This window comes from Lycorma delicatula, chromosome 9 (assembly GCF_047948215.1).
Source record: "Lycorma delicatula isolate Av1 chromosome 9, ASM4794821v1, whole genome shotgun sequence".
Classification (NCBI taxonomy): Eukaryota; Metazoa; Arthropoda; class Insecta; order Hemiptera; family Fulgoridae; genus Lycorma; species Lycorma delicatula.
The window spans coordinates 45,686,337-45,713,896 of NC_134463.1; the positions used below are offsets into that span (position 1 = coordinate 45,686,337).

General features: G+C 28.5%; 1 protein-coding gene across 1 annotated transcript in view; it reads right to left on the minus strand.

Moving 5' to 3' along the window:
• Positions 1-27,560, minus strand: part of LOC142329902 (glycine receptor subunit alpha-2-like) — a 255,859-nt gene that overhangs the window by 8,622 nt on the left and 219,677 nt on the right. Inside the window, exons 3-5 of the mRNA XM_075374826.1 lie at positions 16,862-17,085; positions 5,133-5,215; positions 1,536-1,670 (exon numbers count right to left, since the gene is read on the minus strand). Coding sequence (XP_075230941.1) covers positions 1,536-1,670; positions 5,133-5,215; positions 16,862-17,085 — 442 coding nt within the window. The remainder of the gene's footprint in view (positions 1-1,535; positions 1,671-5,132; positions 5,216-16,861; positions 17,086-27,560) is intronic.

The window sequence follows — 27,560 nt, forward strand, 5'->3', positions numbered from 1 at the left end:
GGGCATATGAATTTGCAAATGTAGCAATTTTTTAGATTTATCCTGGTAACATTGAATATCTTGTAATAAGAACTTAGCGATATAAAAATCTTCGGACAATATTTCTAAAATGATAGCTAATATTTTGAACCAAATTAAATAAATTCTTTATTGAAGAATCTTGCACGTTGTACATGCTACATAATTATACTTAGATCTACTCATATAGAATACAAACAAAAACATCAAAAGCATACTTAATGAAAATGAATATATTACATTAATGTACATCATCATACATAATTTACAATAATGTTTCTCCAGGAGACCCACCTTTCAACGTCAGGATGACTTTCATATCCCTTACTACCAGATCTTTCATTGCGACTGTCCTACACAGGATAGAAGACATGGTGGTCAGACAATATTTTTAAATAAATTGGTATTAGCCTACTAGATTCCATTGGTAACCCACATTCTAGCATTTGCAGTTATAGTTTCAGCTCCATTTAAGATTAATAACTGTAATTTTTACCTGTCTCCCAACTAATTTTGCGGAAATAGATATTTGTGATCTTTTAATGCAAGTCCCCGCTACGTTGTTTATTTTTGATAACTTCTGCACCTGCATGTGTCCTGGGCTCAAGCTCATGCTCATTGCAGGTGGGGCTAAATGATTGATAGAGTATGGCAACATTCAATTTTTGCCTCCTAAATGTCGGATCCTCATCATCTTTTGGCACACGGTCCAACATTGATCTATCTTTCTACTCTTGTTTTCCTTCACCTCAAATGGATATTTGACACTAGAGAAACAGTGACCTTTATGGAAGCATCACAAATCAATAATTATACCGGTAGCCTCAAACACTTCCACGAGACGTTGATCGTTGAGAAAGTTCACGAGCTCGCTAAGTTGGGAGTTTATAGTTAATGATGATGTTCTTGAGCATCTGACCAGCTTTATGAATAGAATACATGATTCTGAAAATGATTGCATCCCAGAAATATATGGGAATTCTTACCCATGGTTTAATAAGGACTCTCGGAATGTGTCGAAAAACTATCGTATTCTATACCATTTTAATCGCCAGCCGAACGGAACATCTAATTGGCTACTGAAAAGCCACAGCTACATTTTGAAGAGTGTTTGTTAATTCAAAACTATGCTCATGAATGATATGTTGAAACGATAACCCGCACAACCCTGACTTTCACTGCATGGAAGAAACTCCTACCAATTTGCAGATCTATTACATCTACCCAACTGGTCTACTGTGGCATTTTTATCACTTCTTTTGCTGAGGAGGCAGAATGTTTTTAGAAAAGCTTTTAGTGACATTGGTCGTAAATCATCATACTGCTCCATTTTTCAGTGGCACAAGTTATGGTCTGAAGCCTCCAAATTCACCTTCTCATTTTTAATTTGGTTGTTTTATCAAAATAATAATCATTACTTCTCACCACTGAGTGCTATTAATAACAAAATCTTCCAACATAAAAAAAATATTAAATGAATTTTAAAATTAGAATCATAATTCTTTTTAAATCCATACCTATTTGAAAAGATTCTTGACAATCAGCAGCTTTTATATCAACTATTTCAAATTGTGGCATTCTTAATCCTTTTCCCATAATTACAGGATTCATTGTTTTCCATTCCAATCTTAGTTCTTCTATAGTTTTGGAAACTGAAAAAGTATGTAATGTGCTTCTAAAAATTTAATTATAAGTATTAGTACAGATTTAATGAAATTTTATTAACTTTTATATAAGGGTAATACAAAATATACAAGTAGGAAATATGTAATGTTGAAGTATCTAAAATTAAATCAAAGTAATTTTTATTCAGCTTACATATCTGCTCAGGATCTCTTAACTGGGATGTATGTAATAATTTTTTTTTTTTTTTTTATGAAACTTGGTAGAAATTTAAATTAAGGCTGAAACATCCTCCCAAAAGTTTCCTAAAAATTGGATTTTTTATTTGTACTTGAAATCCCTGCTATTAGGAACAGAGAGATAAATATACTGATTTATCATTTTACAGACAGATCAAAAATTCATTCTAATGTTAAGTCTTTGGTTATTCACTACCTGTTGCATAAGTAACCTCCAACAACCATGTCAGGATTAGCTGAAAATGAATTTTTACCAAAATTTTCAGCAAATTCATGTGAATTGTACAAGTGCTGCTGAGCAGATACACAATGAATTGAAAAAAAAATTATCCAAACCAAAGTTACATCAAACTCTTCAAGTGATGAAACACAGAAAAAGAGTTAAGTCTAGATTGAAAATCACATGATAAATGAATAAATAAATCTAAAAGTAAAAATATTCAAGCCTCTTCATAGATAGCATTGTTGCCCTTTTTTATTTGGCTGGGAAACTATTATTATATGATTTGTTTTAGTGTAATTTATTATTTTATAAAATTCATATTCAAATGCATTGAATCTGTACTTCATTCTCTTATTTGTAAAATCTTAATATGGTAAATATATTTTTATGTGTCTTGTTTCTGTTACGTGAATTATAGAAGTTACAGGTGTATGTACTGTGTTTTTTATCCATGTTTCTTGACATAACAGAAAATTTTTAGATATATTTCACCTTGAAAAATTTTGAAGTATATATATGTATTAAATACATACATACATATATATATATATTATATATATATATATATATATATATATATATAGTAGTAGAGATTTGCTGGTTGAAGCAGAAACTTTAATGAATTGTCAACTGTGAGTATCTATCACTATGTGAGCTGAGTTTTAATTGAATGATTATGAATATCTATAAACCATTTTTAGATTTTTGAAAATCTGAGTATCAAGGGATAAAAGTGATTTTTGAAACCCTGTTTTTTTTTCAACAATTTCTCAGTCACAAAAGAAGAAATCAATCTGATTTTTGGTGAGTGTAATTTTCATGACAATATATACCAATTTCTAGATTTTTAAAATTGGACCTTGAAAGGGGATGAAGTAGCAAAAAATGCTGAGCAATGATTGTAAACTTTTTCAATCTCAACTATAGTAAACGAGTGATTCAGTAGATTTGGGCCTGTAAATACTCTTCAGATAAATATATAAAAATCATTTTTGGGTTTTTTAAGTTCTGATTTTTTTTTTAATGGGTCCAAAGATATATGGCTCTGTGGCTCAACCAACTGAGCCATTGCCATTGTCATTGTATGTGTGACTGGCAACACCTGCCTTGAGTTACTGTACTAAAAAACATAAAATAAAAAGATTGACCGCTACTGGAAATACAAGTATAGTGCGGGGGTGAAGCTGCAACATGGAGCTAGTTTATATATAATTTTTTTTTTTATCTGTACATTATAATTCATTAATATATATACTACATTAGGAATGGGTAGATATGTTATTCCATGGATAAAATAGGAATTTCTTCAAAATTTCCCTAGATGAATCAAGGAAAATCATGATAAAACCATGATCAGAACAGCACCACAAAATATATAATTGATAATAAAATAAAAAATACATGTGATTGAAGTTCAAATTAATTATTATTAGAGATATAAATATATAAAATAATGTTAAGATAAATATATGCAGATACTAACTACCAGATACTAAATAAATTACCATTAAATAAATCATTGTTCAGAAGATGTTGCTAAAACTTATTTGAGCACATACTTATGTACATAAATAAATACAGAAAATTCAGATTTTTTTTTAATTAGTATTGTTTAAAAATCTATCAAAGGATAATTATTGTTTCTGTAGGAGAAAATTTTGTAATAGTCTTTTAAATGAATTGGTGGAAGATATTATAAATAGTAATTTATATTTTTTGAAAAAATTAATAATGACTGTTTTTATTAAGAATGAAAATGGAAGCGCAGTAAGATACTATCTCATAAACCAAAGTATTGTGTTGATTTTAATGAAAACAGTTCTGTTATCTGGTTTGATATAATTCTATGTATTGTGTTTATCTACAGTATGTGTGATCTGTTAATTTGCAGTATAATTTTGTTTATTCTGTTTGTGGTACTGAAAGGGACATCTTAACCTTTCCTCAAACTGTTTGTGATTGTTAGTTAATAATATAAATTTACAAATACTAGATATGTTAAATGGAAAATATAACTTGATTAAATACACCATTTCATTGCGTAAACATAGTTTTCCGAATCACTTCAACAGGGTCATGACATTAATAATAGTGCAACCCAGTAGCATCAGCATCAAAGGAGTTGCATAATATCTTCAAACAAATTTTTTGGAAGCAAATTTTCTTAAATTTTGATTTTTATATTTATTGTATAAAAATAAATATTTTATAAAAATTCATGGTAATAATTAATGCAACAAAACTCACTGACCAACACATTAAAATAGTAAGCTTAATATAAATTTATTAGTTAATGTAATCTTTCTGGATCCATGTATTTATCATTAATTATAAAATACTGTATTTGATAATGATTAACTGCTACATTGAACAATTATCATCTTTTACTTGTAACAATGGTAATATGCTATCTAATAGTATATCTGATGATGAATTCACCATTTTTTTTAATCTCCTGGACCACTGATAGGAACTCTTTCAGAGGATGAGATGAAATGGCAAATTTTTAGCATGTGAAAATGCCATGCCTGACCAGGATTCGAACCTGGGACCTCCAGATGAAAGGCCGAGATGCAACCACTCGTGCCAAGGAGACTGGTGATGATTGCATTTATTCAAAAAGGTTTAATATAAATCAGTAAACTTATAGTAAAGCAAGCTTGCTATTTTTGGATGTTAGTAGATGTTTATTATTAAACACAGTACACTAGACTAGTTAAATAATAATCAGTGTCAATTTCTCATCATTATAAGAACTTAAAATTGTATATCCCTCCCTACACACAGTTTGGAAAGCTCTTTATCCCACATCACCTTTATCTTTAAAGAAATAAATACTTTGATATGTTAAATACTATAAATAACAATGTAAGTTTAGTAGACCATAATGAAGAACCTTCTAGTTCTTTATAGGTGTCATTCACACTAAACAGAAAATTTTTACTAAAATTCTTTATTAAAATTTAACATCAGTTAATTAATGAAGAAATAATGTTAAAATATAGTTCGACAATTAATTTTTTACTTACAGCTTGCGACTTCCATTGTACATATTTGATTATCAAGAGGAAATTTTGAAAGATCCATCATGCACGAAAATGTAAGTTTTAATCTGTAAATATTGATTAAAAAAATTGTTCAATATTAAATTCATCCAAGACAAAAACAAACAGATTTTGATGTATTTATTTTATTTGAACCTTTCTGGGTGAGTCAAATTCAAAAAAAAAATTCTTTTATAAAACAGTGAAGAAATGTTTCTTGAAAGGGAGCAGCAGTCCATAATTCTTGAAGCTGATGTTCTAAATAAGTATTCTAATCTTGCAAGTTAAATACTCTGAAGATAAAATAGGTAACTTTTTAAAAAGAAGTCATAGAAAATATATGAACCTTGTTATTCTTTGAGTGAAACATGCAATCTCAGATGTTTTTTAACATTGCTACACTTTTTCTAATTACTTTTTAGAGTATGTGTAAATCTGCAGTTTTTTTTAATTTTTATACAGAATTCTTCATTTTCCTAACTTAAGTTAGGAACTAGTTGAAGTTGAATTGTATACATCCTTTATACTAATATAAAAATATGTTCATGGTATGCCAAACAAATAAAAGGACAAGAAGTAGAGAAAACATTCATGTGAACACTACTTTGTCTCAGTATATAGTATACAAGAGGCAAACTTAACTGTATGAATAGACAGACTGAAGAAAAATTTAAGCTAATTTAATTTTATAATAAACAGGTATGAAATGAAATGGGGCAAAAAGATGAATACAAATATTAGTAGATTAAATAAAAAATAAACTGAAAAATTAATGGTTTAATAAATAACATGGCCTGGATATTATATAACAGAGGTAGAGGAATTTATTTTTTTGTAGAGGAATAAAAGATGGATACAAGTAACACGTTAAAAGTAGATTAGAATGTGTCACTATGATACACATTCTAATGTTATCTTTACTTGGAATCATTGCATAAAGATAAAAAACCGCAGATTTACAAAGACAGAGAGAAATAGAAAAAATTGAAATGAAGTTTTATTCGTCTGGAGTTGTAGCCATGTTAATGGCGCGAAACGTAGGGAAGTAGACAAGATTTAGGGGCTTCTGAAATTTGAACTTAAGATTTAGGTTAACTGCCGATACAAACGGCCGAGACGCTACCAATCGCGCCACCGAGGCCGGTAAGCGCGTAACCTGTCTGCAAAGCTAATTTTGTATGCGAAAATTGTGGAAGCATTGTCAGTGGTGATTAATTAAAATTGAATCCATAACCGAATTCATGTAAGTATTTAAATTTATCGTTATGTTAGATTTAAATAAATTAGAAAACCAAATTATGGTCTGATGAAATAATTATCTAAACTAACTTTTATGAATGCCGAATGAATTGTTTAGTAACTCTTACAACTGTAACGAATTGCACTATAAATTTCTTACATATTAATTTAAGGTTGATTCTATAGCAGCAATTATTTTAACAGATTTTTCTATTAGTATTACTAATGCGAAACTTTGGCTAGAGTTTGCACTTAAAATTTGTTTGCCCTTAGTAACCTATTTGTCATTACTTATAACCGAAAAAAATCTTGTAACGTAACTGAAATTTATGCGTCCCACTGTTAAGAGAATTGTTCATTGACCACCGTTATTCTCTATATTATTTGCGTTTTACTGATTTAGTTTATTTATTTCTTATTTAAAAAATATTCAACCTTCATGTTGGAACTAAGCTTACGTGAACGCCATTTAAAAAGCAAATAGTGTACAGTTTTGTACTGATTTTCGGTAGTATTTAATTAACATGTTTGTAGTTTATCTGAACTAGTGATTTTGAGGTGTGAATAGCTTTGAAATTAATAATTGCCAGGGAATGTTTTCTCCATCCTAGAATGAAACTACCATTTGTTATATTCATTTGTTCCATTCGTTATATTCTTCTATTTTTAATAAATGAAAAAATTTATTTTTAAATAAAAACTAATTATAGATGACTGAAAATTTTATGACGACAAAAATAGAGTGAAATTTTCTATTACTAATGTAATAATCATGTACATGTTCAACATTCATTATTGAATGACTATTTTTGTCATAGAAATAAATTTTCTTGCAAAATCATTTTCTTTTCATCAATAAAAACGTTACGTTATTTTTACTTTCTAGTTATGATTGTATATGCAATAATTGCTGTAATTTAGTACTATCAGGTAGCAGTGATTTATAATTTTATCACATTAGATTGAATCTGTCCACTTGTACGTAGTATGTTAAAAATTATTCACACAGCATGAAAAATGCTGTAAAGCAATCACTGATATGGCTATTGTCTATTGTCTATTGACATCATTCTTATCAGATGAGCATGTTATTTGAACATTACAGATTATTAAAAACAGATAATTCCCACGAATTATGTAAGAGAACTAACAAATAAATTTATTCAACTAGAACATTTAGTGAGTTGAATACCATTTGCAGCCATTAGATGTCGCATGTCTGTTAGGTTTTGGTATGTTGTCAAAGAAATCAAGTGTTCCTTCTACTGAATTGCCAGCTTTTTATAAAGTAAAGTTGTTGGACTAAATTATCCTGTAGAAATATAGTTTCTGTGTTAAAAGATATGTCATGTTATCCAAATAAAATTATATTCATTATTTCTACAATTTTTTTATATATTAATTTAAAATAGTTAATGCAGGTGTACAAAATATTACTACTTTAAGTACTTTAAAAAAGGAATGCCATAAAATGAAATAAATCTTTTATTCTGATCTGTACATAATTTTACATTATTTAGATGAAGATAATGTCAGGAATGGGTACAAATGCTAGTCCACAATTAAAAGGAGAAGCTGCTCTGACATTTGCCCTGATTGATCAAGGGAAACCACATTTAAAGCTTGGTTAGATCAGCATCACAGAATATAAAATTAAAGATGAAAAATAAATGTGATATATTATGCATTTAAATTATAAAAATTGAAATAATGTTAAGGTAAATATAGGAAGATGCTCAGTATAAAAAAATATTATAAAATAACTAATAATTTAGAAGATAACCTCTTCTAAATTATCAATAATTTAGTCAAATGTTTGTTTTCAAATGATATCAGTAATTATTAATCAAATAATTTGTAAAATTATTTGACCACATGTTTTATGCACACATTCCATTTTTTGAATGGGATGTGAAAACTTGAAAAAATTCAAGTTTTTAACAAATTTTTTTATTTGTGTTAGTAAAATTCATTGACAAGTAATATTATTTTCTTAAAAAATCTTATAATTGTATTTTAAAATGAATTTGTAGGAAGATTTAAAAAAATGGTTTGTTAAAAGCGATGATGAAAGCCCCTTTAACATAAGCTGAAATATTGTGTTGAGTTAATGAAAAAAAGTTCCGTTTTCCAATTTGATAGAGCTGGATATCGTTTATTTATCTTTTTAAGTGAATATTTCTTCTCTATTTGTATTTCTGTTCTTAAGTGACTATTCTTTTTAGTTAAGATTGCACAGTAATAAATATAAAAACAAGGAATAGTAAGAGTTATTAATTTTCTAAATATCAGGCTATATAATTCATACTTGTGGAGCAAACAGTGATCTGACAGCCTATTTTTATATCCTTAAAACTCATTCTGACTTTTTGAGGAAGCTTTAGATGGTCTTTTATTTTAGATAGAAATATACATAAGCATAATAATTATTTTAAAATGAATACAGGCTTAGCATTTTATTAGAACACTTTAAAGCACAGTGCAGTTTGATTCTGTTGCGAATTAAATTAATTTGATAATCCCTGGAGAATTTGTCAGCTAATAAGAGACCTAGAAATTTTGCTTTTTGTAAAAGGAATTTTCCACTTATTGTAATAATACTAATAAGTTAAAAAAACTGTCATCTTAAAGAATTATTATGAATTTGTAATTAATCCTATCTGTAGATTAACAGTTAATATACAGATGCTTAATAGCAAAAAAATCAGTTACCATAAAAAAAACAAAAAAAATAAAAATAAATAAATAATCATTCTAATGAAAATTGTTTGATAAGTAGAAGAAACATTTTCACATTTCTTCCATAAAACGTACAAGTCCAAATTGTTTGTTAAATTGAAAATAAAATTATTGGTACCACTTGGAATATATGATTAATAACTTTTATTAATGCTGTCTTACATAATAAAAGTTCAAATTGATTTAAGACATGACAAAAATATATATCTTATATATAAATGTGAAAGTTTGTCTGTTTCTTTGTTGTATCAGCTTTGTGCAAAAACTAACTGACCAACTGCTTTCAAACTTTCAGGTTACATTCATGTTATCCCAGGTAAGATTTGAAGCCATAGATTAAGGCTCTAGCTCCCTTGGTGGTGAAGTTGTAAATTAAAGATATTCATTAAAGAAAAAAAAAATTAATCCATTTAATTCATTATTATGTTTCTGTCACCACGGCAACTGTGATAGGTTTTTGAGTTTTTCTCATCAAAGGTCTGTGTACTTTAGTTACTGTGGTTACTGCTATTTTGTAATTAAGTTTCTTTTTCAGGTTTCTATACAGCCTGAATATTTTAATTATTAGTTATCAGTATTATTCTCACAACCATGAGCATAACAACATGGGGGTCCAGACGGGAATGATGAGTGAAGTGAGCTCTGCTGGAAGGCAAGAGAAGTGAGCACTTCAGTTGTTCAGGGGATGGAGCTCCTGACCAGACAGGAATGGCAAGCGAAACAAGCTCTGTAGTCCAAGGATCTCTGGGATTGGACTTGGGACTTGCCTGGGTTGACCTGGGGACCTAGCTAGATGGACAGGCGCATGAAGTGAGCCCTGACCGGCCAGTATATATATTTATACAGTGTGTCTGTAAAGTAATAGTGGCATTTTAAATGGTTATAGCTTCGGAACAAAGCATTGTAAACAGTTTCTTACCTGTTCAGTATGAGTGCTCTTGTAGTTGCCCTGCAAATGTCAAGATGATGTCCACAACACTTGCCATACATGGCATAGAACTTCCATAATAGAAGAAACAGCTCCAGTGATCCTTTTTTTAAATGGTTAAAATTTCAAAATTGAATGGTATATACTTGTATTATAACATAACCCCAAAAATAAAAACCCAATGGGGTAAGGTCCAACCCATCACTGAGGAAACGTTTCTTTAGGAAAAGTTTGCATGATTCAGTAAAAAAGGAGCCAATAATGCTTGTCTCTTCCAATAGCGCATCACACAGTCATGTTTTCACTGTTAACGCTGATGATCAATAACAGTTTGTGGAAGTTCAGTACCCCATATACAAACAGTATGCCAATGTACTTGTCCAGAAACATGAAACATTACTTTATCACTGAAAATGAACTTGTTTAAAAAATCATCTTGCTACTCTAACCTACCCAGAATATCTACAGGAAAATTAAATTGTTTCACTTTTTCCTATGGATAAATTTGTTGTTACGCATGAATTTTGTATGCAGTGAAAAATAACTGTCTTTTTAACACATTGTGAACAGTTGTTTAGGAATGCCGAACTGTCTAGAAGGCTTCCGCATGGATTTCTTCATGCTATGCAAGTAACTTGTTTGCACTGCTTCAGTCGTTTAATCAGACACTGATGGCCATCCTGGATGTGTTTGCTTCAAGAGGTTTCTTTGAGTTTTCTTTGAGTTTCTTTGAGTTGTTTGTCGCGTTGCCAAATATTATTTTCATGTAGGCAGTCCTCATTGTGTGCATGTTGGTATTCATGGTTATAACGTTTATAACTAACTCAAACATAGCAAGCCATAACGCACATTGAACTTTCCTCTGTACTGCAAACATGATGACTAACGTGTACGTGCTTCTTACTTGTAATGGAGCATACGCTGGCTTTCATAGAGATAAGCTAGGAGTGTTTCTCTTTCATTTAACACACAGTTCATCTCTCTAGAATCCTTGGTTCCGAAGTTATAACCACTTAAAACCCGACTTTTATTTTACAGACACTCTGTATATGAATTATGCAAGTTATATATATATATATTTTTTTTTACTTGCATAATTTAAAACTTGCACTTATTTGACCAAAATTCTTTATCTAAAAGTAGGTGCATGATTTATGCAAGGAAACCATTTTACATACTTTTATAATTAAACTAAAATGTGATTGAAGAAGTATGAGAATCTTTCTACTTATCAAACCATTTTCATTAGCTTGATTATGCAGTTTTTTTAACTGATTTTTTTGTTATTAACCCGATTGTATCTTAATTGTTTATAGTTAACATTAATTACAAATTCTAATAATTATTTAAGATGAAAGCTTTTTGTATTTACTATTTTTATTATAAGAAGTTGAGAATTCCCTTATATTATTAGATATGATGTAAATTGGCAAATTGATCTGCAGATTTTAATTTTGATTTGTATAAGTTCTCAAAACAAAATTTTTTAATTTACTAATGTTTAAGCTTTCATTTATTTATTGCTGCCTTCTGAGAGTTAAAAAAAACATTATTTTTATGAAATAAATCATAATAGTAGTTCCATTGATGAATGGTGGTAATTTTATTTGATTTAATGCAGATTATTGAGTATGTAATTGGAATTAATTGACTAAAATGTAAAATGTTAACAAAATAGTGTTTTATGTTAAATGAATATGAATATAAACTTATTTATAAATGTTGATTGATATTGACTCAGTTGTTAACTGGTTGGTAATTTGATAAAATAGACTGAAAAATAAAACCAAAAGTTTTGATTTAATATGTGATTAATCACACACATCTTATTGATTAAACACTGCTGTAAAAGTAACATAATTGAATCAAACTTGATAACACTATTACATAGTGCTGTCAAAACAGAAAATCTTCAAAAGATTATATATTAAAGTCAATCATTAATTGCTGGAATTACTCAAATACTGAGAGAGTGAATGAAAATAAATTATGTTTTTTGTCTAAATTATGTTTGCTACTTTTATATTCTAAAATTCAACCCTTTTTCTGGTTTTTCTAACACATTTTTAGTGACATTGACCATTGTGGTTAGTAAACACATTTTGTATTTTTTTTTTTGCATGTAAATAGTTTTAGTGATTTTATATAAAGAAGTAGCATATGATGAAATACTCATTGATGATAAATTAAAATGTATTTATTAAATATTTAACTGATGTTATTCAACAAATACTTTTCAGTTCCATTCCTTCTTTTTCTTTTTCTTTTTAGCCTTTGGTACCACTGTAAGGTATTACTAAAGAGGATGAATGAGGATAATATGTATGAATGTAAATGAAGTGAAGTCTTGTACAGTCTCAGGTCGACCTTTCCTGAGATGTGGTTAATTGAAACCCAACTACCAAAGAACACTTGTATCCATGATCTATTATTCAAATCCTTGTAAAAGTAACTGCCTTTACTAGGATTTGAAACTTAGAACTCTTGACTTCAAAATCAGCTGATTTGCAATGAAGAGTTCACTAGATAAACCCGATTGGTCCAGTTCCACTCCTACTTGAAGTTAAATTGCCAAGTTGAATAATAAATACTATTAATTACTTTGCTATTTAGTGATTATTTATTTATTTTTAACACAGGTTGATGTCCTATAACGGCTGTCAATTGATAATAAATGTGGTAGCAAGTGAAAAGTACCACATTTTTGGGGTCTTTCAGGTTCAAGACTTGAATCTGGAACTCTGGATAAAAACAGAGACTATTCGCTCAAATATTAGTGTTAACATAACTTTGAACTATTTTTACTCTACAAAATACTGTTGTCCACCATTTGCCAGGCTGGATCAACAGAAACTATAGTAACATCTTAATCAGAACAGCATCACAAAATACACGGTTAATTATAATATAAAAAATACAATAATAATAATAAATATATGGCAATAATAAATATGAAAAAAAAATTCACAATTCAGAAAATGTTAATGAGAATTATTTGGATATATATTTATGTAAATGTTGAACAGAATGCAGAAAATTCAGGATATTTTTTCAGTTTTTGAATTAGTACTATTTAAAAATTCATCTAGAGAGTCATATTCTTTCTATAGAGAAAACTCTTTTGATAGTATTTTAAATAAATTGGTATTAATAATTTTTAAATGGTTCTTGTTTTTAATTTTAATAGTTTTTGGTTTTTAATTTATTAAAAATGGAAGCATAAAGCCCTTTTTCATAACCCAAAATATTGGGTTGAGTTAACCAAAAGTAAAGATCTATTCTCTGGTTTTATAAATGCGGAAGTTATTTTTAAAAAAAACACAAGTGACTTATTCTTTTTATTGATCATGTTTGTTTTACTTGTCATTATTTATTACAAATAAATGTAAAATTCTGGATAGGAAAAATATTGCTTTTGTTCACCATATAACAAGATGAAACAAAGATTGGCATATATAATAACAAGATTGTCATCACAATCCTCTTACATTAAACACACTATTTTATGAGATGAGTTTTACTCATTTTTTATTGTAAACAAATATAAAGTCATAAAACACTATATTTAATATGCAAGGATTGTAATAATGATAATCCACACTTTTATGTTGTTACGTGGTGAATGAAAGCAATATTTTGCTGTCAGGATTTTTTGTAATAATGGTGGTCATTTGCTTAACAGCAACATTTGTTGAATAAACAAAATCCTAATGTTTAAAATAAGGGAAAGGGGTATTCCATTTTAATTCAACAAATTTTCAAAAATTTTATTACATCGCTATTTTTGATTATGATGACATTTGGTATATAACTAACTATTCATGTTGTAGTGGCCAAAAAATATTTTTTTATATTTAAAAAAAAATTTTCTTGAGTAATAGATTATTTTCTAACTTGCCAACAGGAAATAACAGCCATTTTCGTCACTTTTTCCATGAGCTGTAGCATTCTTATTTAACATCATACAGAGGTCAAAGGGGGATATTTAAGCATGGGTTCAACTGGAAAATATTTTAAATATTCTCAAGCCTTTAGTGCTTTGTCTATTAACTTCTTAATTCTGGAAGAGACCAGTTCTACTCAATAAAAAAATGGCAGGAGCACTAAGCTATGTTAATTAAGTTTGTTATGAAAAAGTGCAAGATTTATTCATAACTTCCATTAGTAGAGTAAAATTAGGTAAAAGTGAATTGAACAACTTATTAATGTATTTGAATTGTTTATCATTTTGAAACTAACTATTTATTATTAATTATCAGTTTATTCATTCTAATGAGTTGTAATTTTTATAATCTGAAAAAAATACATTACAGTATTTTTGGATATGTTGTTTATGATAAGAAAGAACTGCATTTTTAGTGGCTTTATTGGCTTCATTTTTTCACTTTTTTAAAGCACATAAAAAGAACTTACTGCTGTAAACATTTCAGATTTTTGCCACCTGTCCCACATGTGGTTTCTCGGCTCTAAAAAGTGACATTTTCAAGTACTACTAGTACCTAAGAGTTAAAATGTAAAAAAAGGCCTGTTACCCTAAGCCCTTTATTATTTATTTTGACCCCAAAATTAAAAAAAAAAAAAAACAATTTGTAAACGTAAGTTCAGTAAATTTTACAAGATTTGGTTATGTAACAAAATAAATTTTTAGTACACTAAGATGAAGTTTCATCTTTACTCTTTCCAAAAAGCCTTTTATGATCCTCTGAACGATGTAAAATAAGAATGCTACAGCTCATGGAAAAAGTGACAAAAATGGCCTTTTTACCTGTTGGCATGTTAGAAAATAGTGTATTACTCAAGAAAATTTTTTTTTTAAATATAAAAAAATAGTTTTTGGCCACAACAAGGTGGATAGTTATCATACACCAAATATCATCAAAGTCAAAAATAGTAATGCATTGATCATTTGTTGAATTAAAGTGGAATACCCAAAATGATCAGAATATTGTTTTTGTTTGATTTAAATGTGGAAACGTAAGATTACAATAAAAAAAATTGTATCATAATGAGTTTATTAACAAAAAAAGTGATAAAACTTCTGGAATATTTGATTATGTATAATATGTGTCTTTTAAAAAGTCATATGTTGTGCATCCTCTCTCTCATGTTCTCTTGATTAAAATGCTCTCATAAACATCTTAAGAAAGTTTCCATTTTGTGAGTGCAGTGCATAAAACATGATTCTTTTACAGTGTCTATCATTTAGAGGCTTTTTATATGAGAGTAATTTCATAAAGAAAACAGGGTCATTAAAAATTAGAGGGGTGACCTTTACAAAAAAATACATTTTCAAACCGCTGACTAAGACTCCATTTGCCATCTGTATGCTAACTATACCAATATATGCTATGTTGTATGCTAACCATACAACTGCTAACTGTAACTTAAGTAATTATAACTTAAATTACTTCATATTTTTCCAAAGTAACATTACCATTGGAGGTGCATTCTCATAGCCTTGATGTATAGGACTGTATGTAAAAGTGTTACCTTCTTTCTAGAAGAAATAGATTAAAAAGACTATACTGAACCAAAAATCTTGTCAGTATTGAAGAGTTCTGATGGGGAATGTAATTTATTTTCTGAAAATATATCTTGAAAATATAAAAAAAAAATTGTTGACTTTTTTTAGAAAATCCTTTTGATTCTAGTTGCCAAACAGTGTCTAGGTTCTAATTGACAACTGAGAATGCATTTGAAACTTGTAACCTCAGTTTTTGCTGGTTGCTTCTTTTTCAGACAGTAGTAGACGAAGGATATTATCTCTCTGAGCAAGCTGAATTGCTTTGTATTTATGTTTCGAGCAATCAAACCAAAATCCTTTATCCATATCAAAACATTTTTGTACCAATTGCTTTTGTAAATAAGAAGGTAAAACAGTTCTGCTTCCTAGGAGAACAGATAAAAGCTCTTCAGAATTTTATTTACATTTCACTACTTTTCAGAGAAAAACACTATAACCCTAAAATATTTCTTAAATACATTCGCCCTTCCCAAATTGATTCCAGTGCTTGGAGTATTTCTTCTTTGACTATTGTTTATTGTTAACGTTGTTTGCTTTTGCTAAATGATATTCTGATCCTAAAATGATCCATTGTGATTTGTTGGTTAGTAAGTGAAAAAAGATGTGTTAAAAGTTAATAAAGTGAAAATATCCTAACTATTGTGAAGATATGTAAAGCAATATTATAAAATTCTCTTGCAGTTATGGTGCAGAAAAAGGTGAATACTTTGGTACTACGTTTTATAAGTTACAAATTAATAAAAGCGACATTAATTCTATAAGGGTATTAAGGGAACCAAACGATCATTAGTTATTAAAGAAGCTGTGGATAGTTACAAATAAAATTTAGTATGGGACAGCACCATTCAGAGGCATATTCAAGGAAGTGATATTCAGATTCTTAAGTTTAAAAGGTATGAACTTTTAGGTTTTTAAATGCTAAGTATGGAATTGTCTGTTGAAAGTTTTATAAATAAAATTATTAAAACTGGATGTTTGATCTATTGTGGCTTTCATTTTATATTATTTATTATATTTTAATATTTCTATTATGAAGTACCATTAATAATATTTGTAGTAACATCAATCCTTGGCAAGAATTCAACTTGGGACAAGGTTGATTACAATTTGTTTTGCTTTTCTGATGAATTTTCATCATTATATATCGATTAACATTTTAGTTCATTTTTAAATTTATAAATGCATGTTACTGCATTTATAAATTTATTTGAATTTAAATTGGTTGATCCAATTTTTATTACCTAATTAATAAATATTAAATTTAAGTTAAAGAATTCACATTACCTTAACATATAAAGAATTTCACCATCAGGATTAATACGTATCAAAACATTTGGCACAGTCACAAATTGAAATTCTGCATGTTTTGCGTTGGGAAAATATACTTCAGGTTTCCATATTGCTTTTACTAGATTCGGGTCATTTAAGTCTAGTACTTCAGTTATATCAGCATGCTTCAGTCTTTCATCTTGCCATTTTTGCCTTAAATAAAGATCTACTTCATAGTCCTGTAAACAGAAAACAGATGAAAAGTTAAGTGAACTTTTTTATGTATGAGACATTTATTAAAACCTTAAAATTATTAACAAAAAAATTTATGTATATTCTATTATCCTCCTTGTGATTAGCAGTTTAATTTCTGTGCCAAGACAAAGTAATATAAGATAATGTTTACACTGTTTGGCCATTATCATACATACATTATATCTTTATCTTGGAGAGAAGTTTTTAAAATTTTGCAAACAAATTTTGTATAATGTTATACTTTTTGTTCCTAAATAAATATTTTTGTAACAATGGCATTAAGATATTGACTGATGATTACCAACAAAATTTTAAATTTTGATTATGTTCTCTCATCATCAGTTTAGTAATTTATATCTAGTTACTGGAATGACATAGACTCTACTCGAACTTTTGAAACATGATTCTGAATAATTGTGCTTGTATAGTTTCTTCAGAGTTTGATATCAAACCATTTCTACTTTACTCTGGAAATAAATACCCATTAATGCTTTTAGGTTATGCTGGTTAAATGAAGGAGTCTATGAAAATGTGAGACTTGTATCGAGTAGGGTTTAGTATAAGAAATATTCATGTCATATTTTGGAGAACTGAAAGTGATTGCACTTTTACTTGGATTATGAGCTAGATGTACTAATTTTGTTACTTCTTGCACAACTGGCACAACAGGGATAGAAAAAAATCAAAATGAAAGGAATAAAAATTGTTGGCCAAAGAGAGAGGCACCGATTGTGAGAGAGAAGAATGTAGTAAGTCCACTAGCAACTCATGAGAAAGTTCATTTTCCATACTATACTGTGCATTAACCTATGTTTGATGAAATATTTTGTTAAAACAAGGAATTGTAATTACAAGATTATAGTTTCTTAAAGGTAAGTTCCCTAAGATAAAGGAATGCGTATTTATTGGCCCTCAAAATAAAACTAACAAATGATTTTGCATTTGAAGAATATTTGAATGAAGTTACAAGTTGCTTCATGGAAGTAATTTCAAAATGTGGTAAACAATTTCCTGGGAAGCCATTAAGTAGATAACTATGGAGAACTTCTCAGTGAAATCCCTTCAACTCTGTATAAAAAGTATAACTTTGTATGAAATGTCCCAAAATTCATTTCTTACATTCAGATTTGGATTTTTCCCCAAAACTCTTGCTGTTGTGAGTGACAAACATGGAAAATATTTTCACTAGAAAATTTTCACCATGGACACCTTACTGGGAAAAATGGAACCCAAAAATGCTAGCTGATTACTGGTAGAATTTAAATAATGATTTAAACTAATTACAGCAGAAAATCCAAAAGAAATAGATTCTATGTCAGTATGTCACTAAATGTAATGTACTATTGCAAATCTTTTTTTATTGTCAACAAAAATCTTAATTACTAAAAAAATTAATAAAATATTTGAAATGAACGCAAAAAAATACTATAAGTATCAGATTATTCATTTTCATGTAACAAAAAAAAAAAATTGTTCAGTATAATCAGCGACTCTTACTTTACTGCAGTGTATTTTTTTACGTATCTTTTTGTGAAAGAACCCCAAAACTAAAATTATAGTTGTCTGATATCATTATGTTCTTACATAAAAAATCTAAAATTGAATATTAAGTACTTAATCTTGTACATATATATATATATATATATATATATATTATATAATTTTAAAAAAACACACACATATATATATATATATGTTTTTTTTAAATTTTGTAGTGATATAATTATCTTGCTGCAATTATATACCAGTTATTCTGTTGATTTCACTTATGTTAGGAAACAGTGCTCACTGGAATAGCAGTGGCCTGATGTGAATTTGTGTAAATTGTTGTGATATATAAGCACTCATACTGCAATAATTACTGCAGTATATACACATAGTGCAAGCACCAGTGTAATTCTGTTATTGATAGTTGTGTAAAATGAAGGAAATATGAACCTAGCGACTGGAAGAGCAGTAATCCTCTTCAGCAGGTTCTTCTTTTTATAACACCTTTAATACCAAGTTAAACCTGGATGTCCTAATACATAGCTTACTAATCTTTTTTACTATTTACAAGATTCTGCTCTAAATTTTTCTCTTTCTCCCATTTGTCTTTAGAACTTTTCGTTTTAGATTTTATTATTCCCAAATAATTTTTAACATCCTTCTGCAATTTATTTTAAGAGCCTCTGTTGTCAGGTTTCACTTCTGTAAAAATATTTTCAGAAATTTCTAATTATTAGAACAGTTATTATCAACAATTATTATCAGACTTGGTTTTTTTTTTGCATAAAAGGTTCTTTGTTTATGAAGTCTGTTACTGATACCTACATCTTACTTCATCCATCCTTGTAATCTTACTCTTAAATTATAGATGTTAACAATCGTTGGTTTTATCCTTATTACAATGATTCTATCATTATGCATTTTGAAATACTCTACTCTCTTCCCTATCTTCTTGTTCATTATGAAGCTACTCCTGCCTGCCCATTATTTGAAGCTGAGTTAATTATTCTAAAATCACCTGACCAAAAGTCGTTTTCCTCTTCCCACCAAACCTCACTAATTCCTACTATATCCACATTCATCCTATCCATTTCCCTTTTAAATTTTCTAGCCTACCAACCTTTTTTAAGCTTCTAACATTCCACGCTCCGACTCGTAGAATGTTATTTTTTAGTTTTCTGGTGACCCCTTCCTTAGAAGTCCCCACCTGGAGATTCAAATGGGGGAATAGGTTACCTCTGTAATATTTTACCAAGGAAGGCACCTCCATTATGAAGGCATCATTGCTATATGAAAATGCAGAGAGCTACGTTTTCTTGGAAAAAAAGCAGCTGTAGTTTTCCATTGCTTTCAGCTGCGCAGTACTCTGAGGACTGAGTGATGTTGATATAGCTGTTTAAGTTGTCCTGACCTATGACCTTAACAACTACTGAAAGAGCTGCTGCCCTCTTTCAGGAATCATTCCTTAGTCTGGCTCTCAACAGATACCTCTCCGATATGGTTACACCTTCGGTCCAGCTACTCTGTATCACTGAGCACTCAAGCCCCCTCACAATGGCAAGGTCTCATGATTCATAGAGGGAGTTATAAAAATATTAATAAACAATTTATAAAAATGATAAATATTTATATACATGTAATATTAATGTAATTAATTTAATATATTTTATTTATAAAAATATTAATAAACAATTTATAAAAATTATAAATATTTATATACATGTAATATTAATGTAATTAATTTAATATATTTTATTTATAAAAATATTAATAACAATTAAATACTTTTATTTTAAAGAAAACCCTTAACTTTATTGTTAGTTATTTCTAAAATTCAATTAAAAAATTAGACCAACCTCTGTGGTAGAATGATCGCATCTCTACCTTTTATTTGAAAGATTCTGTATTTAGATTACAGTCAGGCTTGGTGCTTTTCTAAAGTTTCAAATTCATTTAAAAAAAAAAAAAAGACTTGTAACCAGTAGCAGGGATCACATATTAATAAATAAAAATCTTACCATTTTTTTTTGTGGTGTTGTTGAGAGATAACCTATGTCCATTGGATCTACTAATAGTAAAAGGGAACTTATGGCTAGAAAAGGGGTGCCTGCATTGCACAGGTACCAAATACATTAGCTCAATGGGATTCAAGCCAATAAAAATTATTGTTTTTCTGGGGTAGATGTTAGATGTAATGTTTCTAATAGAGTGTATAGAATCTCTATTTATGATAAAAGTAATATTTTTTTTGCACATAATGTAACATTTCTGGGTATTTTATTAGATGACACGGTTTTTTAGGGATAATCAAATCAATTTCAGTTGCAACAAAATCAAATCGTAGTATTTTGCTTTGAAATGCCTTAATAAAAAGCTAAGCTTCTCATCATGATTAAGTATTTATTAGACTTAAATTATTAAAATATAAAGTAATATCATTTCGAGGGGATTTCTCAAAAAAGTCTGAATGAGTTTTTAAGATAAATAAATGTGCTTTCAAATCATTATGTAGTGCCCATAAGTGTGTATTGTACAGACCGATATTTAGAAAATTAGAAAAGTTTAACTGTTTTTATTTTTAAATTTGTGATCTTTGCTAAACAGATAATTACTAAACTTAAAAAAATAACAAAATCCACCACTACAAGAACCTTTAGTAGCCACTGCTACCATATTACTGCTCTCATACAAAATAACTTAATACATTCTTTTGGCTTATGAAAAGGATCTTATTATGCTTCCGTTGCTTTTTATTTAAATTTGCAAATTATTTAAATTGCAATTAAAAATATTTTTTACTGAAATAATATTACTCCTGGAATGAACGTTTAGTTAATACTAATTAAAAAAATCTTTAAAAACGCTAAATTTTACATTTAACATTTATATAAATATGTGATCAAATAATTTTCATTGATACCTCCTGAATTTTGAATTATTTTTTTTATACTTAATATGTTTTTATATCTATTTTAACATTTCATTTGCTTACATTTTAAATAGATTATAATCTTTTTTTTTTTAATTTTATAATTGTGTATTTTGTGATGCTGCTCTTATCAAGGTTTCTCTTGAACCATTCAGGTAAATGCTCAGACAGTCTCTTTTTGATCCATGCTGCAACATATCTTATCCATTCCTGACATGATCTATAAAATATGTATTTATAATTTTTTATCTTGTTTATTGTTATTTGTTGATTCTTTGAATATTTCCAGTAATTCAGAATTGATTTAAATTCTGAAAGTTTGCTTTATTTAAGTGGCATTACTGATTCAATATATAGATGATAGTTAAATTATAGAATTTATTCAGTATTACCTGGCTGGCATCACTTGACACTGTAAATAACTTTGTCTAAGTTATATAATAACATACTGAGTCTGTTAATCCAATTATGTGTTAAGAGAAAGTTTACTGTATATCTATGTTTTACTTTTAAGTTATCGCTATTAAAATGCTGAACAAAGATATTTTATTATGTATATTTCAATACAAAACATTTTTTTAAACTTATTCTAGGTTATTTTTGTGACCTTGGGCATTCTATACATACATTTTATTAAGGAAAATGGGCACATAGATTAGAAAACGGCTGAATTTTACTGGTAATCACAACTGAACCAACTGATTTGAAGCCAAATGCTAACCATTTCACAAACTGGCCAGTTTTATTCTGATTGCAAAAACTGCATGTACTTTAATGTTTACTTGAATGTAATTTTTATTAAATTGTTGTTATTAAGATCATTTAAATTAATTAACTGTTAATAGCTTTGTTAAAAAGCTTTGAACATGTTGCTATATTTAGCAGACGACATAGCCAGCCAATTTGAGATCAATGCAAGGTAGCTTGGCTGTTGCTTGTCACATTTATTTGAATCTAAGTGGCTAAACAGGACACCCATATGGATCAGTTATTGACCACCTGACCGATGCTGGGAGTCATTGATCATCACACTAATGTATGTAGACCGATTAATATTTATACCAAATCGTTAAAAACAGGAACATTTAGTTTATTTTTGTTTCTGACTGTATCCTTTGTGATTTGATGCTAACACACACACCTGAGAAGAAAATTTTGTTGTGATCTAATCTTGTAGCTTAGGAACATACCTGGTAGAACTTTTTTTTTCTTTATTTATTAACCACCCTGGGAGTAAGCGGCATCAATTTTAGCATTACCTTCTAGCTATTACTGTAGTGACATGGCAGCAGATTGCCCTACCCTAGCCTAGTCCCTTCAGGCACCCCCATCGGGGTCCTCCCTGGATCACTGAGACAGCCAACTTCCACTTCCACAAACTAAAATGTCTCTCCCCAGGGAGGCTGCCATAACCTATCAGGTTCCAGTTAATACCTGTTAGAACTATCAGCATATAAGTTGGCACAAAAAACTTCTAGCATACAGCAAACATTTGGCACGGTACTTGGCTGATTGAAAACATTGTAGGTTTAATGTAGAAAATATTCATAACCAAAAATACATATGATGCTATTTAATTAAAACTAGTTCAGTATCACAATTAATATTAATTTTTTAAACTACTTTAAATAATTATTTTTTCTACTCACTTTACTGCTGTAACTCACAAATTTCGAAATCGCTGTCATTGGTAGATTCTAAAGAGCTTGTGTCTGATTCTGAATTCACATTTATCTCAAAATTGTCGATGTACACATCACATAAATATTCATCTTCATTGTATTTTTTTTCAATGTTGACAGCATGCTTGCAGACATTGTTCCACTCAGCTTCACACACCTTATGAAATTCCTCTTCAGTTAATTTAAGAATGTCTGACATGTTCAAAGTTGTGTTTCTTTTAGTTACTTGCCCTTTCACTTGACTCCAAATTATTTCAGTGGCATTTAAGTCAGGGTGATAAGGTGGCAACTGCAAAACTGTGTGACCATAATTTTCTAAAATATCATTTATTAGAAATTTCTTTTGATTTTCTTTGTGTAATTTTATAATATCATATAATTCAGCCTTCGTCATAGTAGGATAACAGTTAATTCGTTGTTTGGCTAACCATTTTGTCACATTGCTTTTTAAAGAGCTAGAATTTGGCTGCTTTTGTAGCAGAACATTGTGATATGCGTTAATAATTACAATAACTGACCGAAGTGGCAAGTTGGGAATACACTTTTCCTGCAACCATTTTGTGTACTTTTCCGGAATCCATCAGTTTGTGATAATCTCATTTCTTATTTGACTCATACATTAGTAAAGCATTATTAATGAATCCTTTATTACAGCCGGCATGAACAGTTATTAATAGCCCTTGGATACTTGTGGTTTCAATCCTTCATGAAGATTTATTGTGTATATCCAAGATTTTGGAGTTGCTTGCCTACTGTGAATGTAGGTTTCACAGTGTGTAAACAGTCCGTCTAACTTCGCGAAACAGGGAAATTTGTCTTAGAAATTTCATTCTTTGCATTTTAATGTCATGCCGTACTATCAGTATTTTCCGGTTTGCCTTCTCTAAATCCATTTTATATAATATTCTCCTTAAGGATCTTTCACTTCCTTTAAAATTAATTTCACTTTCATGGGATTTTTTCATAATTCTCTTCATAGTAGTAACGCATTTTTTAGTTACAAAAAATGTATTTATTGAACGCTTCAAAGCATCTGTGACAAACGAATCTAAATTGTACACAGTACTTGTGCGATTTACTTGTTTTCTCGGTGAATCGAATATGGCTGGCTTGTTAGTTTCATTTGATTTCTTTTTGCTATAATTTGGATCGTTCGTTTTGATACTTTTTTCGCTTGAACAACCGTATTCAGGCAACAATTCAGGCTTGAACAACCGTATTTATATATATATATATATTAAATGCACCGCGGTGCATTTATATGCATAATAATATAATATAATAACGAATAATGAGCTATATAACTCAAATAATAATTGAGCTATAATAACTCAAATAGCTATATTTGAGTATATACATACACAAATATAGCAATAGCAAAGTATTGCCAGGTCTGCTAGTAATATAATAATAATTAATATAAATAACAAATATAATAATAATAATTAAACATAAGCATTTTTGCAATAATTAATAAGTAATAATAATTGAGCAATAATTATAAAATAGAATAGCAGAAATTAAGGTTCATATCTCCATAAAAGTAATGAAATAATGTTAAAAGTATGTCAAGATTATCGAACAATCAAAACAGATACAAAAAATAACAATTTAGTAGGTGTTAATTGAAATTATTTAAGCTCATATTATCTGTTAACTTATTGAACTTGCAACAGGTCAGAAAGATGTTCATGTTCAGCAGAAATAATTTTATAGATGAATTAGTTAAAGGTAAAAAAGAAATATTATTTTTCTGTTCTTTATTTTTAATAACAGTAAATTTTCATCTCAGTTAGTGTGGAAGGTAAAGCTTTTATTTTGGAACAATGTGTGTTTGTTTGTTTGTATGATTCTTCATAGAATCAAAATGGAACATGTGATTTAAATGGAATTCTAAAATAAAGATTTCTTGTTCAGTACATCTAAAACATAATTATTTATCAGCTTATAAGTTAAAATCAACATATATGACATCAGTGTCATCAAAAAGTGAAATAAGGAACTAAGCTATAATGTATAATGTATATCTGACTTGAAGATTTATGAAATGCTTTGATTAATAATTTGATTAGAAAGAATAGTTGCTGTGGTGGATGCCATATTGAATTAATTAGAAAATGCATTTTTATTATAAGCTAATAATAATAATTATTGTAACAGTTTTTCTTTAAGTGAATCATTTTACAGGGAAGTTATTATATATAAAAAGAGTACAATCGTTTGAATTACTATATTTTCTTTCTAAATTTTTTTATCAATTTATTTTATTTTTATCTCATTATCAGTCCAAGTTTATTTTCAAATCACACTTATGAACATATTAGGCAGCTTCTTGCAATTGAGGTCAGGCATTTACGTATTGAAGGATTTAATGTCTTTAAGAAGTAGAGAAAGGAAAAGGGAAAGGGATATGTCATTAATCAAGGTAAAATCAAGAAGGTTGATTTTGTTCTTAGTGATGTTTCTGATCCGCACTGGATGGTAAATTACACTTTTGCAAATCCCTTACAACTTTATGTTAATGACCTTATAGATAAGATTTAAGAAAACATATTAGAAACTGTCAAACTATTAAATTTAAAAAAAAGTGTTGTATTAGATAATAAGTAAATTATATAATGTATGCTGTATTTGTATAATATAGTTTTCTAAATTATATTGAAATTCTTTATTGATATTTAATTTTCTTATTTCTAAAAGAAAAACTGCTTAATACTGAATAGTAGTATAATTTATTTTATTTTCTTAAAGATGTTGGGGGAAAAATATTATAAGATCTACTTTATTGGTGTTATTAAAGTGAAAGTTAAAAGTTTTATGTTTAGAGAAAGTTCACATTATCTGTCTACAATTTTTACATTTAATATTTATTTATTGAAAAACTTTAATAATTTTTTTATAAAATTTTATTAGTATATTTTTAAGTAGTCTAATATCAGTTATTTTATGCATTAAATTACCAAAATAGAGCAAGTAAACTGTTGAATGTGCAGTTTCTTTTTATGCCGATTGTGGTCCAACATTTTTATTTTGTTTCAACAATGATTTTTCAAATTTCATGGGTGTCATATGGAGATAATAATGCTTTTTTTAATTTCAAAATCTGACTAAGAACTATTAATGGCAATATCTTATGCTATTTCAGTTATCAAAAATGGTGTATGAAAAATAAACTTCACATTAATACAAGCAAATTTCAAATTATCCGCTTCACATCATTGTCATTTGACTTTGGCTGTAATTGCAATATCATTACTATAAATGCTGTCCGATTGTTGAGTATTTTTATGAACCTCCTTATGGTTCTACCACATCTGTTCATTACTGGAAAATTCAATTCTGGTGGGTACGTAATCAGGTGAATAGTGGATGTTGTTTGAGCGATTATAATTGTTACTTGTTATTGTTATTTTATGAATATCATGAGAGACTATTATGTTGACAGTTCTGGCTGTAGAAAAGTTTTTTGAAGTCATGCAAATGGTCGTTTGCAAATGTAATGCTTTGTGAATAGGAAACATTTGGTAAAATATTTTGGGAGTGTCCTGTTGATGAGATATTTATTCTGTGCGTAGTAATATATGTTCTGTTTAGTTTTATGAGAGTTTCCATCATCTAAACTATTAATAAAATGTATTTTTAGCATACTGGCTTACTAGATATTTTCCGTTGTCACACGGTTATTTGTAATATTTATTTAATTGCTAAATTAAATTGGAAAAATAAATTTCATTTATAATATTGTATTAACTTTGAGAAATTTATAGTTTAGAAAAGAAAATAAATTAAGGTTTCATTTTGTTCCAGAAACACGCTTAACAATTTTGATAATAAACTAAAATTTGCAAATTAACATAGTGAAATGTTAAGGAGTAATTTATTTGAATGTTCACAATTTTGAAATTTTTCTAGGAAAAAATTTTCATACCTATTTTCTTTATATGTCTGCTTAAACATATATCAAATTTGGTTGAAATATCTAAATCCATTCTCAAGATATAAATTTTTATTGAAAATATACAAAATGATGAGCAGCTGAAAAAGAAAGCTGGATGATATTTTTTCATATTACTTTTTTTGTTTGAGGTGTTTGAATTATTATCCAAAGTTTGGTATGCTACAAGTGGTGGATATCCATATACATTTAGTGGACAGTTTGTATGTGTACACAGAGTCTCCCAGGAGTTGTTGGCCAAACTTAAGGGACTGTTCAGGACATCAAAATATTCAAAAAGGTTCAAGTGAACAAATTTCCTATCCTATCTCACTTCATTTTCATTCTGACTGACATTTTGTGTTTTTTCAATAAAAATTGATATCATAAGAATGGAGTGAGATAATGAAATTTGTTGTATATGTA